The 13306-nt window shown below is 49.5% G+C and overlaps 2 protein-coding genes across 2 annotated transcripts in view; one reads left to right on the top strand and one right to left on the bottom strand.

Moving 5' to 3' along the window:
* EAH_00044230 (hypothetical protein, conserved) overlaps window positions 1–9057 on the bottom strand; it is a gene marked incomplete at both ends in the record, with an annotated part of 9848 nt that extends 791 nt beyond the window's left edge. The window contains 12 exons of the mRNA XM_013394873.1: window positions 702–859; window positions 1347–1500; window positions 1636–1706; window positions 1911–2086; window positions 2498–4160; window positions 4501–4721; window positions 5034–5282; window positions 5617–5896; window positions 6366–6469; window positions 6949–7052; window positions 7608–8081; window positions 8503–9057. Coding sequence (XP_013250327.1) covers window positions 702–859; window positions 1347–1500; window positions 1636–1706; window positions 1911–2086; window positions 2498–4160; window positions 4501–4721; window positions 5034–5282; window positions 5617–5896; window positions 6366–6469; window positions 6949–7052; window positions 7608–8081; window positions 8503–9057 — 4209 coding nt within the window. The remainder of the gene's footprint in view (window positions 1–701; window positions 860–1346; window positions 1501–1635; window positions 1707–1910; window positions 2087–2497; window positions 4161–4500; window positions 4722–5033; window positions 5283–5616; window positions 5897–6365; window positions 6470–6948; window positions 7053–7607; window positions 8082–8502) is intronic.
* A 4092-nt stretch (window positions 9058–13149) lies between these two features.
* Window positions 13150–13306, top strand: EAH_00044220 (hypothetical protein; the record flags this gene model as incomplete). The annotated part of the gene is made up of 1 exon (XM_013394872.1): window positions 13150–13306. A coding segment is annotated over one exon (157 nt), but the record flags the coding sequence as incomplete, so codon positions are not given.

Raw genomic sequence — 13306 nt, 5'->3', positions numbered from 1 at the left:
TATATATATATATATATATCGAGAGAGAGAGAATATACAAATATATTCTGGCTACTTTATGGACAACTACATGCATATATACATATATATTATACTCACATATATCATAAGCCAATCAACAGCATATGCAACAGCAGAATACACACAGCAGACGGGAGCCACAAACAGACAGAGAAATCATATGCTGCAGCCTTCATTGCGTTGGGGTTATTCCTTGACAACCAGTAACACAAATCACATGTGAAGGAAACTACAGAAACCCAGTAAAATGAAAAGTTTCAATAAAATGCCTTTTGTAGAGGCAGTATATTTAGAATGTTATGATGTACTCAAAAAGAAAATAAATTAGTTTCAACATTAGCTGGTAACCAAAAGGCTACTTAGAGGGTAGCCAGCCAAACCCAGATAGATCAAGCAAACATGTGCAACTAGCTCAACGCAAACAAAAAAGCAGAAGAAACAGAGAAATTCACAAGTCTGCAACTAATGCAACGGCGGCAGTAGCATCAGCACCACCACGGGGTGCGCAGCAGATGCAGCATACGAGTTAGCACCTCCAGAAGCAGCAACACAAGCGTAGGCGTCAGCAACAGCACTATCAGAATCCGAGGGACGAGCTGAAATAGCAGCTGCAGCAACAGGGGGCCATTTCCCCCGCATCCCAACATGAGCAGCAGCAGCAGCAGCAGATGCATTCTTACGGGCTTTCCGTGCATGCTCTCGAATTCAGTGGTGTATGTGCGAATGCGTCGGACGTACAGGACGTCTCCTCCATCTATTCGTACTCTGTCTCCAATATTATAAGGGTTTGTAAAGGCCACGAATATAACGGCAGTTATGAAGTGCTGGTAAATGTAACCTGAAAATATTTATACAAACGAGGCCCCGGAGACATATTTGATGCAACGGCAGCGCCAGCAACGGCAAGCATAGTAGCTGCAGCAACAGCAACAGCAGCAGCAGCAGCAGCTCCAACAACAGGAGCTCCATCAATAGCAGCTGCGGAAGCATGTTAGCATCATATACTGCATTGTCCCTTTATTTGTATCAGTGGGCCTGCGCTTGTATTTTGTGTGTATTTAGTTTGTCGTTGTCCACTTGTTTCCCGCTTTGTTCCTGTCCTTGCCTCTCTCTCATTCTGTCTGCGTCTGTCTGAGTCTCTTTCTTGCTTCTCATATCTGTCTCAAAAACACATTCTTTTTGTCTGCTCTGGCCCGCGCAATTATTTGTTCTGTTCATGTTCCCCGTTCTGTCTTCCCTGTCCCTCCGTTTCTTTGTGTTCGCTCTGCATTCTTGTTCCTTCCTCTGTCTCTTGTGCCTGTTGTTTTGGTGGAATCAAAACCTACTTAGAGCAACCGTGACGGCCGACAAGAAAGCAGCTCCCGACATAACGACGGTATTCATCTCAACTCCCATCACCAACAGCAACACAATCAAGGTTACAAACCAAAGCAACAAGGACATCATGCGCAGTACAGTCGAAGCGATGCTTGCTTGGCTCTAAGCACACACACCACAAACCCTATACTGTAGACCCTGCGTCCCACTAAACTGTTAACCCTGAACCTCTAGCACTAAGCCATTAACCCTAAACGCGAAAGAAAAAAGTGTTTCCCTTACCTTTAGGGCGCGTACAAGTCGTTTGCGGAGGCTGTAGATGTGCAGCACAGCCCTTTGAAACATCATTTTGTTTATTTTCCCATGGCCTAGAGAATCGCCCAAAACCAAGTTAAACGCACAGATTAGACAAATAAAAAAATAACAAATTCGCAACAACGACAAATTCAGTGTGCGCAGTGACCGTCCTATAAACAAAAAGCAACACTGGAAACAGCAATAAGCACATAACAAGGACAATAGCAATAAAACAACAATAAAAGTGATAGCAGTAACAACAGCAATAAAACTACCAATAACGGTAACAATAATGGTAACAATGACAAGGAGAGCAACAATAACAATAACAATAACAATAACAATAACAATAACAATAACAATAACAATAACAATAACAACAACAATAACAATAACAATAACAATAACAATAACAATAACAATAACAATAACAATAGCAATAACAATAGCACTGTCAATAAAAACGAGCAGCAAAAACCCATGCATGCATGCAATTAAATGTATGCATATATACGTATGCATGCATGCGTCCATGTGCACATATGCTCGATACTTACGCAGATGTGCAGGCATATACAGAAGATTGCATGCAGTTTTATCATTCAATAGTTCACATGTGCATGTATCCACATGTACACGGAGTCAAATACATGTATCCATGTGTACATTACACCTGCATGAACTCGGATGCAGTAGTTCATGTAGATATCAAATCCATATATCCATGCACAAACGCAAGCACTTATTTATGTGTGCATTATGTGTGAGGGTTTCCCAAGAAACGTAGGTACTCAACCTTGCATCCCAGCATTCATGTGCGTGCACCCATATAAACTCCCTTGCATGCGTTTGTTTACAGCACCTATGTATGCATTCAACCAATATACACGCTTGCGCGTTTAGATGCACGCAAAGCTGTCTATTGGTCGATTTGTGTTCTTCATCTGTACCCGCTAAGTCCGCATGCCTCATGAATTCTTCTGCCTCATCTGGCTTGAGGAACCGCTCCAGTATTTCTCTGCTGAGATATCGGTCTTCTTCTTGGTGTGTAGTGACACCTGACGAGGCGCCGCCCCCAGAAGAAGCTCCAGAGGCCTTTCCCTCACTTGGCGACTCCTCCCCTGCTTTGCTGTTCTCAACCCTCCCACGCCTGCTGGGATCGAGGTCGATATCGGTATCGGGTGTTTTCGGCAGTCCTGGCTCCAACAGCCCCCCTTCTTGAGGTAACTGGGAGGAAAGGGGGGCCGTTGTCTCCTCAGAGCTGCTTCCTGCCAAAGGACAACCAGACAAAGCGCTCTTGGACTGCGGATGGCTCAGCTGCTGTTGCTGCTGCTGCGTTTGCTTCTGTTGTTGTTTTTGCTGCTTCTCTTGCTGCTCCTGCTCCTGCTGATATTGCTGCAGCATCGGGCCTGACTCCTTGGAACGGGGTTTGTCTCTGCTGGTGTTTCCTGCTTCAAAGGCCGTAGTGTCGTCTAGCTTTTTTCTCAGGCACCTGCCTGCTCCCTCGCACCTCTTCGTTTCTGTCTCTCTTTCTGTCTCTGCGTCTCCGTTTGTCTCTGCCGCGTCTCCTTTGCTGGAACTGCCTAAGAGAGTCCCTGTGCTGTGCCTCTCTCTGTGGCGTGTTTGTCCTAATTGTTGGTCTTTTTGCTGTTGCGGCCCCAACCGTACTTCTCTCTGTTGCCTTCTAGCTGCTGCAGCGCGCCTTAACAGCAGCAAAGGCCGTCTCGCAGACAGCCCTCTGCCTCGCTGCTTGCTGCTGCCGTTGCTGCTGCTACTGTTGCTGCGGTGGTTGTTGGTGCTGCTGCTGCAACAGTAGGACAGAGAAGAAGGCAACTCTTCCTCGTGATTCGGCTGTTGAGTCTGCTGCTGCTTCTGGTGCTGCTTCTGCTGCTGTTGCAGCGGCTGCAGTGGCTGCTGCTGCTGCTGCTGTTGCTTGCGTTGCTGCTGCAGTTGCTGCAGCTGCTCCAAAGACTGGGTATCTGGCAGAGTTTGTGTGTGTTCCTGCAACATCTCATCTGAACTCTCATTGGCTTGTCTCGAGCACCCAAGCGCTCCAGAAAGCGTCTCCTGCATATCTGCGTTGTCCTCATCCTCCTGGTTTGCTCTACCGATACTGCTGCGGACGCTGCTTCCTAATCCATTCTGTTCCGCGTCGCCGCCAGCCGACTTCAGATTCTCTGAAGCCTTAGTCGCACCGCTGCATGCAAAGGAACCCAGTGCGTGGGCTTCGCGGGATGCGGCTTCGGTTTCTGGAGTGCCGTTGGCGTCATCTGAGGGGCCCCCTTTGGGGCCCTTTTTGGGGCCCCCTGAGGGGCCCCCAGGAAGCGCCACCTCCCCATTTAGCACAGCAGCAAAGAGGAGGGCTGCCGCCGTTGCGGCGACATCTTTGTTAGTCAATTCAATGCGTCTGCCGGGTAAGAAGATCATGGGGGGGGAATAAAGACAAAAGTGAACATTCAACCAATTTCGAACTTGAGACGTTTTGCTGCTTTCAATGTTCTTCGGCCGCAAAGGCTCCGGCAGCACTACGTACAAACAAACAAACGAACGTACAAAAACAAGCAACAAGCAAACAAAAACAAACACCTAGAAAACCTGGTGCTCGAGGCATGAAACCGCCTCGCGCTCCCTTTTTTGGGGGGATGCAAACATTCGCTCCTACAGTTGTCCAGCACCAGCAGCAGCAATATCGCAGCAAAAGCAAAAGTACCAGCTGGAGTAGCAACCGCAACAGCAGGGCCGGCCTCAGTTTTGGCAGGCAGCAGCAGCTAAGTAACCGCAGCATCACTTCAGCAGCAGATCGATAGCAACAGCGTTTGTGCGTGATTCGTCTACGGTGTGCATGCACAGGGGGCCCACCGGTACCCTGCAGCATTCTTTCTTGCAGCTTTTCGGCCTTATTGGCGAAGGCACTGACCGCAAAAGGCACCAACAGCGGATTGTCTCTGTTCTGTGGCTCCTCTCCTTCCCAGCCTGAGGCGGCGCCCTTCTCGAACCCAAAACCCCGCACCAGCAGCCGCCGCTGGCTCGCAGCGACAGCAAATAACCTCAACCCCCCGGCAAATGCCTTTAATAGGCAACCGAAACTGAGCAGCGAGACCACACACACGCACACACACGCACACACGCACACACACACACACACACACGCAGACTATTGTGGGAGAGAAGTATGCAAGGTGTTGTTGCCCCATAATTTGTTTTCTCTACTGCAGATTGTTTGTGAAGCTTTTATGTATGTTGGGTTCACTTCCCAGATCCCTCTTCTCGCGTTTCGTTTGCTTGTATTTGAGGCTAGGGCGTAATTGTTCTATTTAGGCTTTAGGGGTTAGGATTTGCTAGAGTTCTGTGGGTCGTTTGATCTATGACTTTGTTACTTCTGTTTTATCCCCCGCCACCAACTACGGGGGCCGCAGTGCCTATCGTGTTGTTCTTGCTGCAGCTGCTTCTGCTGCTGCTGGTGCTCCCCGGGAGGAAGACAAGCAGTTGCTTCCGGCTCAAAGGAATCCACTGGCACGGCACAGTTCGTTGATAACTGTCTCTGCTGCCGCTGCTGCTGCTGCTGTTGCGCGTTGGTGCTGCTGTCGGAGGGAATGATCCGGTAGTGTGGGGGGGTGTTCTCTGTCTCTTTGGTTCGTCCGCTGGACCTTCAATAATGGACATAAACAAAGACACAAAATAGAGAAAAGGCGAAAAAAGGCTATCGAACCAAAAGACCCATGGAACAAGCAAGCAGAGCTAAACATAAAAGTCAAGGTGAAGAGACGAACATGAGGAAGGCACACAGACAAGCAGAGCAAAACTAAGCAACGAAAAAGGTTACACCAAACAGCCCATCAGCTAATGACCGAGATGACCAAACTAGCAACATGTTTAAGTAAAAACCCCCCCCCCCAAGAACCCCTCGTTCTTGCAGACGAAGGAAGGAACCGAAGCAAAACAAGCAAAGATAACACAGAACCGCAAGAGAGCTTCACATACCGTGCAGCGAGCCACTTGGCGTTCAGCCTGCGAACAGCCGAGGAACGACGGAGGTAATGCACGACTTGAGCATTCATACTCATGAGAAAGCCGAGTTCGAAGCAGAAGACCATCACTGCAAGCAGCAGCCGACGCACTGCCAACACCATCAGCACCATATTTGTCACCTGAATCACCCGCAGCAAACTCCGTGTAAACAACAAAGAAGAACCAAATAACACAAAGTACATCAAAGGCTCAGGCGCCTCCTCCGTCGTCTTCATATATATCATATACTGGCCTGTAGAATCGCATACACAACAGACGCACACATATACAGCAGCCACGCACCCACCAGCAGAATCTGCTCACGCTAGCAAGCACACGCAGACGTAGAAGCAGAAGGTGCACCAGCCGTTGCAGCAGGAGCAGTGATGCCACACCCGCATAATCCGCTGCGCTGAACGAAGGCAACTGCAGCAGCGATAAGTGCCCTGGGCTACAGAACTAGTGGCGCCTGCTGCTTCTACTGCTGGTATGCGCCTTGTCACGCTTGCTGCAGCTACGGCTTGGTTACTGTAGTTACTACAGCTGCTGCCTGCTGCTGCTGTGAGTGTTGCGCAGGTGACCAAAAAACCCAGCGGGCGCAGCGACAGCAGCAGCAGCAACTGCAACAGCAGCAGCAACGCATGCAGTGTTTGCCGCTTGCATGCGCCATTTTGGCTTACTTTCTTTCGCGTTCCCAAGCCACCACACATAAACAAAAATACTCCACGGCACGTAAAATATCTCCGGATCAACTGTAGCGGCGAAGGCAGTTGCAGCCGGCAAGCCGTGCTGCACCGCCTGCAGCAAACCCAAGATAACCACCACTCTGCACCACAAACAACAACTCACAACCTTATCCTGCCGCCTCTATGCATTGGGGTTTATTGTTTACGAATTAGGGCATATGGCATTGATGCCAGAAGTGTATGTCTAGAGCTACGGGTGTGGGGTTTACTGCGTTGGCGTTTTAGGGGCTGGGGTATAGGGATTGGCGTGTTACAGATTGTCAGTGGTTAGCCTCAAGATACAAGGTTTCTGGTTCAGGATTTATGGATAAGGCCATGGTAGCCCCTTCATTTAGGATTTCGGATCTAGGGCTTAGTGCTCTAGGGATATGGGGGTGGGGGTACGGGTTTAGGGTTTGCAGTATTATCAGCGAGCCTGTTTGTTTAGAACTAGCGATGCAGCTCCCAGGGATTTAGGGTGTAGACGCCGAGGGTCCATTTGTATGCTTTTTAAAGGTTTAAAGGGTTCAGGGTTTAGGGTTTAGGGGTTAGGACGGAGGGCTTAGACTCTGGGAGAGACCTGGCAAGCATGAAACAGAGGAAGAAGCAAATGTTCAGCAGCACGACGCGAAAGAAGGCAGAGGCGCCGTTCAGCAGCAGCGAGTTGCTGTTGATGTCTCCGACCTTGAAGCATGCAAACGGACACAAAAAGTGTCCGCAGTTGTTTTATTTCCTCATACTTGTGCGTTTCTGAAATGTTTTGCGCATTCATCTGGGTGCACTCATTCGTTGTGTCCTGGTGTTTAGGGCTTTGCATTTAATTGCATGCTGCAGCTATTCCTGTCGCTTCTGCTGCCGTTAATGCTTCTAACGATTTGCTGCTGCTGCTCTTGTGGGCACTGCTTCCACTGCTGGCGATTCTATCGCTGCAGCTGCTACTCCCGCGAGTGATGCATCATGCGCTACAACTGCTGTTTCTTTTCTTGCAGTTGCAGCAGGCCTAGCCGCAGCAGTGGTAGCAGCAGAAGCAGCAGCCAAAGCAAAAGCAGTAGCAAAGGCAGAAAGAGCAACAGAAGGAGCAACAGCATTAGGGGCAGGACCAGCAGCAGCATTCTCAGCAACAGCAACAGCACGGCAGCAGCAGGAACTGTGGCATCAGGTGAAGAATCAGCAGCAATGACAGCAGTATATTGCAGCAGCAGGAACAGGATAATTAGGAGGAGCAGGAGCAATGCTCACGACTTCAATCGGGGGTTTCGCTTCTCTGCTGGTGGGGACCCATGCAAGTGGTGCCCTGGCGAGGAAGAATTCAGATTTGGCTGTTGCAACTCTTTCTAAGCCCATGAGAAGCAGCAAAAAACAAATAAATAGCTGCAGAAAGAACCACACAAAAGGTGGGGTGTTGGGGAAAAATGCATGCAGCCAGCTGCGCAGCCGGGGAGACAAACAGCAGCAAGGCGGCGCCTCATCTTCGTGCTCGGATTCCGCATCTTCCCTCTCTTCTTCCGGCTCCTTTGGTGCATGAAGGCCTAAAGATCCCAAAGGCAACGCAGACGTTGAACCCCTTTCCCCGGTAACGCTGCAGCAACCTGCTCCCACTGAAGCTCCTGCAGCTGCTGCTGCTGCTGCCGCTGCTGCTCCTGCCGCTGCTGCTGCTGTGGGAGGAGCAGCACTACCGCCAGTGCAAGGCCCCTCAGCAGCAGCAGAAGTGTCCTAAGGCAAACACAGAAATGGCAAACCAATAGATTAAGCGATCAAACACAAGGCAATATATATGCACCTGAAACAACCCCGTCGATGAGCAAGCATAGAGAAGACGACTATGCAGTTAAATATTTCATTTGTTATGCACGCAACAAAGAGGTGAGAAGTGGAGAACCAAAAAACTGAACAAGCGAAGGAAGTGTGAAATTGATTCCCTTCTTCCGGACGCAAGAAGTCCTTGCGTGCATGCTGGGGCTGTCGCAGTTGGGTCGAATTCAACAATTGATATTGAAACAATTAAAAGAAGAGCTGACAAACAAAGAACTCGGAGGAAAATAAAAAAGAAAGACAGAGAGGGGGCGGCGGAACCAGGGGCAGAAAGAGCAAAACACACCAAAAGGAGACAAAAGGAAACAAGGGGAGAACACACCGAAGATGACGACAAACAAGGAGCAAAGGTGCTAAACTGGGGCGAGTCCTTAAAATAGGGATGCAGCATTCGGCCTGCAGGTGCTGCTACTGCAGGTCCATCTGCTGATGCCGCCAGCGCTGCTGTGGATACTTCTGCTGCAGCAGTTGCTGCTGCTGCTGCTCCCCCTCCTCCTCCTGCTGTTGCATGTTCCCTGAGGTGTAAAGACCCCGCATAACAACTTGGCAGATTGCAGGCGCCACGCATATGGCTTGGAGGAGGCACATGATGAAGTTGTGGAGATCCTTGCGCTGCTGCTGCTGCTGCCGGTATTCCTGTTCCAGGCACTGGTAGGAGCAAAGGCGGCTGGTGCTGCCCCTGTTGGTGTTGTTGCAACACCTGCTGATGGAGGAGGTGGTGGTGATGCGTTTGGTGTAGATTTCGAAGCTGATGCGGGTGCGTTTGGTGCAGCTGCGGCTGCTGTAGCAGCTGCGCTGCAGGTGGGCAGCCAGCAGGGCTTGTCGACTCTGCAGCGAAGGAAGAGGGGTCCTTCCTCCCTTCACTAGACGTGGACATCTGCGGGGTCTTCATGTGCACGGCGCTTGATTCTGAATTTGTGTTGTTGTCCGTGCCTAACTGTTGTTGAGTTGTTATTTGACGTAGCAGGTACTTGCATTTGCCAGCGCGGAGTCAGGATGAATTGGCCAGTATATGCGTGAAGCTTAAAGTTCAGGGAAAGAATTGGTGATTTTCGGTCTGGAAGGCATTCTTGGCAGTGAAGTCCGAAGCGTATCGAAGCAAATGTCTCTTCGGTGCAGTCACTGTGGTTGTGTGGTGCCGGAAAGCAGCATCAATGACGGCGAAAACAGCAAGGAGAGCAAGGAAGGTGGCAAAAATAACAAGGGATATGGGAACAAAACAAAAAACAATACAGCTGCAAACAATGTTTGCTGTAATGACGGCAAAGAAGGCTGGGGACGTGAGGAGGAGCACTCAGACACATGCAGAAGCTGAAGAGGATCCGTTGGCTATAGCTGAAGCTCCCTGGAGGCTGAAAGGAAGAAGCACAAAGGGTAACACAGACCCATGAAAAGAGGCAGAGAGATACTGGGAGTGAATAGACTGCTGGAAAAAATTCCAGGTGTGCGGCGGTTCGTCACAGATACTGAACAGCCATTGCGGAGAAGCTGACACTCATGTCTTGTTGGGAGGAGTTGACCAGCTGGCTAAGGAAATAATTATACGCTTATGGAATCTAGGAGCTATCTAATCTATTAAGCATATATCTAACTTATTAGTAGCGCGGATTATGCAACGGAAAGCCCGCAAACTGTGGCCTGCTCGAGGGAGTCGCACTTGTCTCGCTGACAACCCACGGGTGTTGCTTGTTTTCCCCATCTTGTCTGCGGAATATATCATTATTATTATTATATAGCTAAAACATCATGAAATAAAATCAAACAAAAATAAATAAATGTGTGATTATTGGCGGGGGTGACGGAGTCTGTCCTTCTAGACCAGACCACGGAGCCGCTCCCTGGGTCACTCAGCACTGCGACACGACTGCAAGGTGGCAAACGGCATGAAGAATACAAATATTAATTATATTTCAAGTTCACGTCAGAGTATTTTGCTGAAATTGCACAGAGTAAAGGTTTGAATGTGCGGTTCAGCTTGCAGCGCGTGTGCTGAAGAGTGGTGCGGGAGGCAGCAACGCCGAGTTGCATACTCGAACCGCAGTTAAAGCCAAGCTAACCAAGAGGAGAGACAAATGGAAGCCAAACGAAATGAGAAGGGAGGCGTCTATACTCGAAAACGGGGCTGTAAATCAGGAAAACTCACGGAAGTTATTGCCGGAAAAGCAAGTGGTAAATGCACAATACTGCAAAAAGAAAACGAGGGCTCAGCGAACGCGAAACGAAGAAGCAAGTGGACAGCAACACAAAGAGGAACGCGAATTATGAGGTGTGTGGAGATGCAGTTACACAGCAAGTAAGCAGCAACCGAATATTTTCAACAGATTCCTCGATCTTAGCCTATGAACGCCGTGAGTGTGGAGGCAAGAGGTTCTCCAAGTGCAGCTGATCTCCCCTCCAGTCTCAGCGCATCCTGAAAAGACGGGCAGAAGGGCCGGACGCTAGTGTTGCCCCACATGCAAGCAAGCCCAAGCCCCCTTTTGGTGCATGCAATAACACCGTAGACAACTGTAAAACGCTTACTTGGCCATCAGTAGCCAACCTGCCCGAAAGTAGAAATGCACAAAGGAAGTTCAGACAGACCATCCCAGCTCCGCATTAGCACTAGTTCCCAAAGCAGCAAGCTTCCTCGTGTGCCTGGTGGCCCAAAAGAGGGTGGGAGCACTGACGGGAGGGGAGGGCGGTCCACGAGAAGCCTTTTCGGAACACAGGAAACGAAAAGGAAGGGGACGACGGAAGAATGGATGCAAGCACTTGCTTATGTTGCTTTTTTTTCTGGTGCTGCTGCCAACCGCATCTCGCTAGTGCAGGCGGGGGCCTAGCCAGTGATCATGCAAGTGCTGTTTGCCTCGCGCCTGCTTGAGGATCTTCTGTTCATTGCGGGCACCTTACCCGGGCTCGTGAGGAGAGGGGGGACCCTCTCACAAATTTCAGCATTCCTTTTTTCGACTTCCGCTGTCAGGCAACCGCATGAGCTAGAGTATCCGAGCCGCTTTTGAAGCATGCATTAGAACCGTAGACAGCTGTTCGTCACTTCCTTGGCCATCACTAGCCAACCTATGTTCTGGTAAAAGCAGATGCTCCAACTTCTGACAGGCCATGATACACCTTACGGCTGTGCAAACCCACAACCACTGCCTGAATGAGGTGGATTCTCCACGTCCACTTTTGATTCGTGATTCATGAACGTTTCTGCTGTACGTAAGGCGAATTAGCTCATCATTGGTATCGCTTAAGACCTTAACGAGCTTAGCGGTGTTTCCTCTATTGAATTTCCGCTAGATATTCCTAACAAAACTTGCATAAGGCGTGAACACAGCTTTGTGCTAGAGGACCCAGAATGTAGCAAGTGCTTGCCTTCCCTATCTTTTCATATTGTTGCGCAGATGTCCAATCAAACAGAGCAAATAAGCAACTCACAAGGAATCGACGGACCGTTTGGCACTCCACATGCACAAAAGTCCACACATGGAGGCAGGGCAGTTTAAAAACCCTGATTGAATAAGGAAGGTATTGGAACAGTGCAGGTGAAAGCCGACAACTATTGTGCATTCTGCACTGAAAACCCACTGACGATTCACGTGAGATCTGAACGCAACATATTTGAACAAGCGAAACTGCCGTCAGCGCACACTCCGTTGCACCGTGCGCACCGCATTGACCGCGGAACTGCTTTTGCATGGGAACTGGAATGTGGCTTCCGAGAGTCATCTGAAACCCCATTGGCAGCGTAGTTGTTGCACTGTGTAGCTTATGTAGTCGCAAAAACGCCACGCCAGATGTACCGCAAGCCTGATTGTAGCACTATGCAGATCGTACCCAACCTTACCAACAGAAGCAAGCCACAACGAACTGTACCAAAGGTTAACTGAGTGCTAATGCTAATGATGAACTGTTTTCTCCGCATTAACTAATTCTTGGCTGCTCCAGACGCTGCCAATCCGTACGCTCAGGCGCCCCCCACGACGCGCATGCACTTTCCTATTACTAGAACCTCTTATAACTGACGCAATAAGCGTTCAATACAAACCGTGCAAGGGTAGCATCTTTAATTTCCCATTCCTACGGTAACGGGGCTTGCGGTCGCAAGCTATCTGCGGCTGTGCAGATTCAGGGAATATGGCCAGACAATTCAAGGAAAGCGTGAACGAATGCTCTGATTTCCTAACTCCTTTGGTTTCCGTAGAGCTAAGAGACAGGGAAACCTATACGACAGGACGCAGCGATCACACACTGGTAAGGGGGCTTGAAGCCTCGTAACTGGCCGATGTACAAGTTTGGCATGGGGTGCATTCCTAGAGCAGAAGTCTCAGGAAAGGGATAAATGCATATACTTTTATTACATGTGACAATGGTATGCAAAATAGATGGAATATTAGTGGAATGGACTGATTTTAACCAAGAGGCCAACTGGAGGCAGCGCACTGCGGAGGCTCTGCGTGCCATGTTGAAAGGCAAGACAAAAGAAGCCTCCGAAGAGCGAATTCAACATAAGAATGGTTCCATTTATATATAAGCTCCTTTGTACTATTGTTGCTAGCAAGACTGCCCTACCTGTAGACACGCACTGCTGCGGTCTTACTTCTGGAGGCGCAGGGGAGGGCGCCGCACGGAGCGTTGCCATCCACCGCCACAGGACCCACGACCTGCTCAATAGCTTGCTTTCTTTTGGCCTGCGCATTCTTGCACTATTCTGGCAAGTAGTTCAAAAAAAATTCCAACACGAATTCAGTTTTTCGGTGAAGTCGCATCCATGCGGCGTCAGAACACTCCGTGACAACGCCGCACTTCAGCATTCTGCTTAGGGTGTACATCCAGCACGAAACATACGCCTGCCCCTGGACCCCGCATTTATATCAGTTTGTTCCTGATCGATCGCCGACGTGCGCATAATTCACTCCGCCACGTTCCTTCTCACCAATATTGTCGTGGCTAACGCAAGTCAGCAAGAACTCCACTAGCCTGGGCAACAATGCAGATCTTTGTCAAGACCCTCACGGGGAAGACCATCACTCTAGATGTTGAGCCATCAGACACTATCGAGAACGTAAAGGCAAAGATTCAAGACAAGGAGGGAATTCCTCCTGATCAGCAGCGTCTTATTTTTGCCGGCAAGCAGCTGGAAGATG

The sequence above is a fragment of the Eimeria acervulina genome, genomic scaffold (genome assembly GCF_000499425.1).
Source record: "Eimeria acervulina Houghton genomic scaffold, Eah_scaff606, whole genome shotgun sequence".
Lineage (NCBI taxonomy): Eukaryota > Apicomplexa > Conoidasida > Eucoccidiorida > Eimeriidae > Eimeria > Eimeria acervulina.
This window is presented reverse-complemented; position numbering and strand designations above follow the sequence as displayed.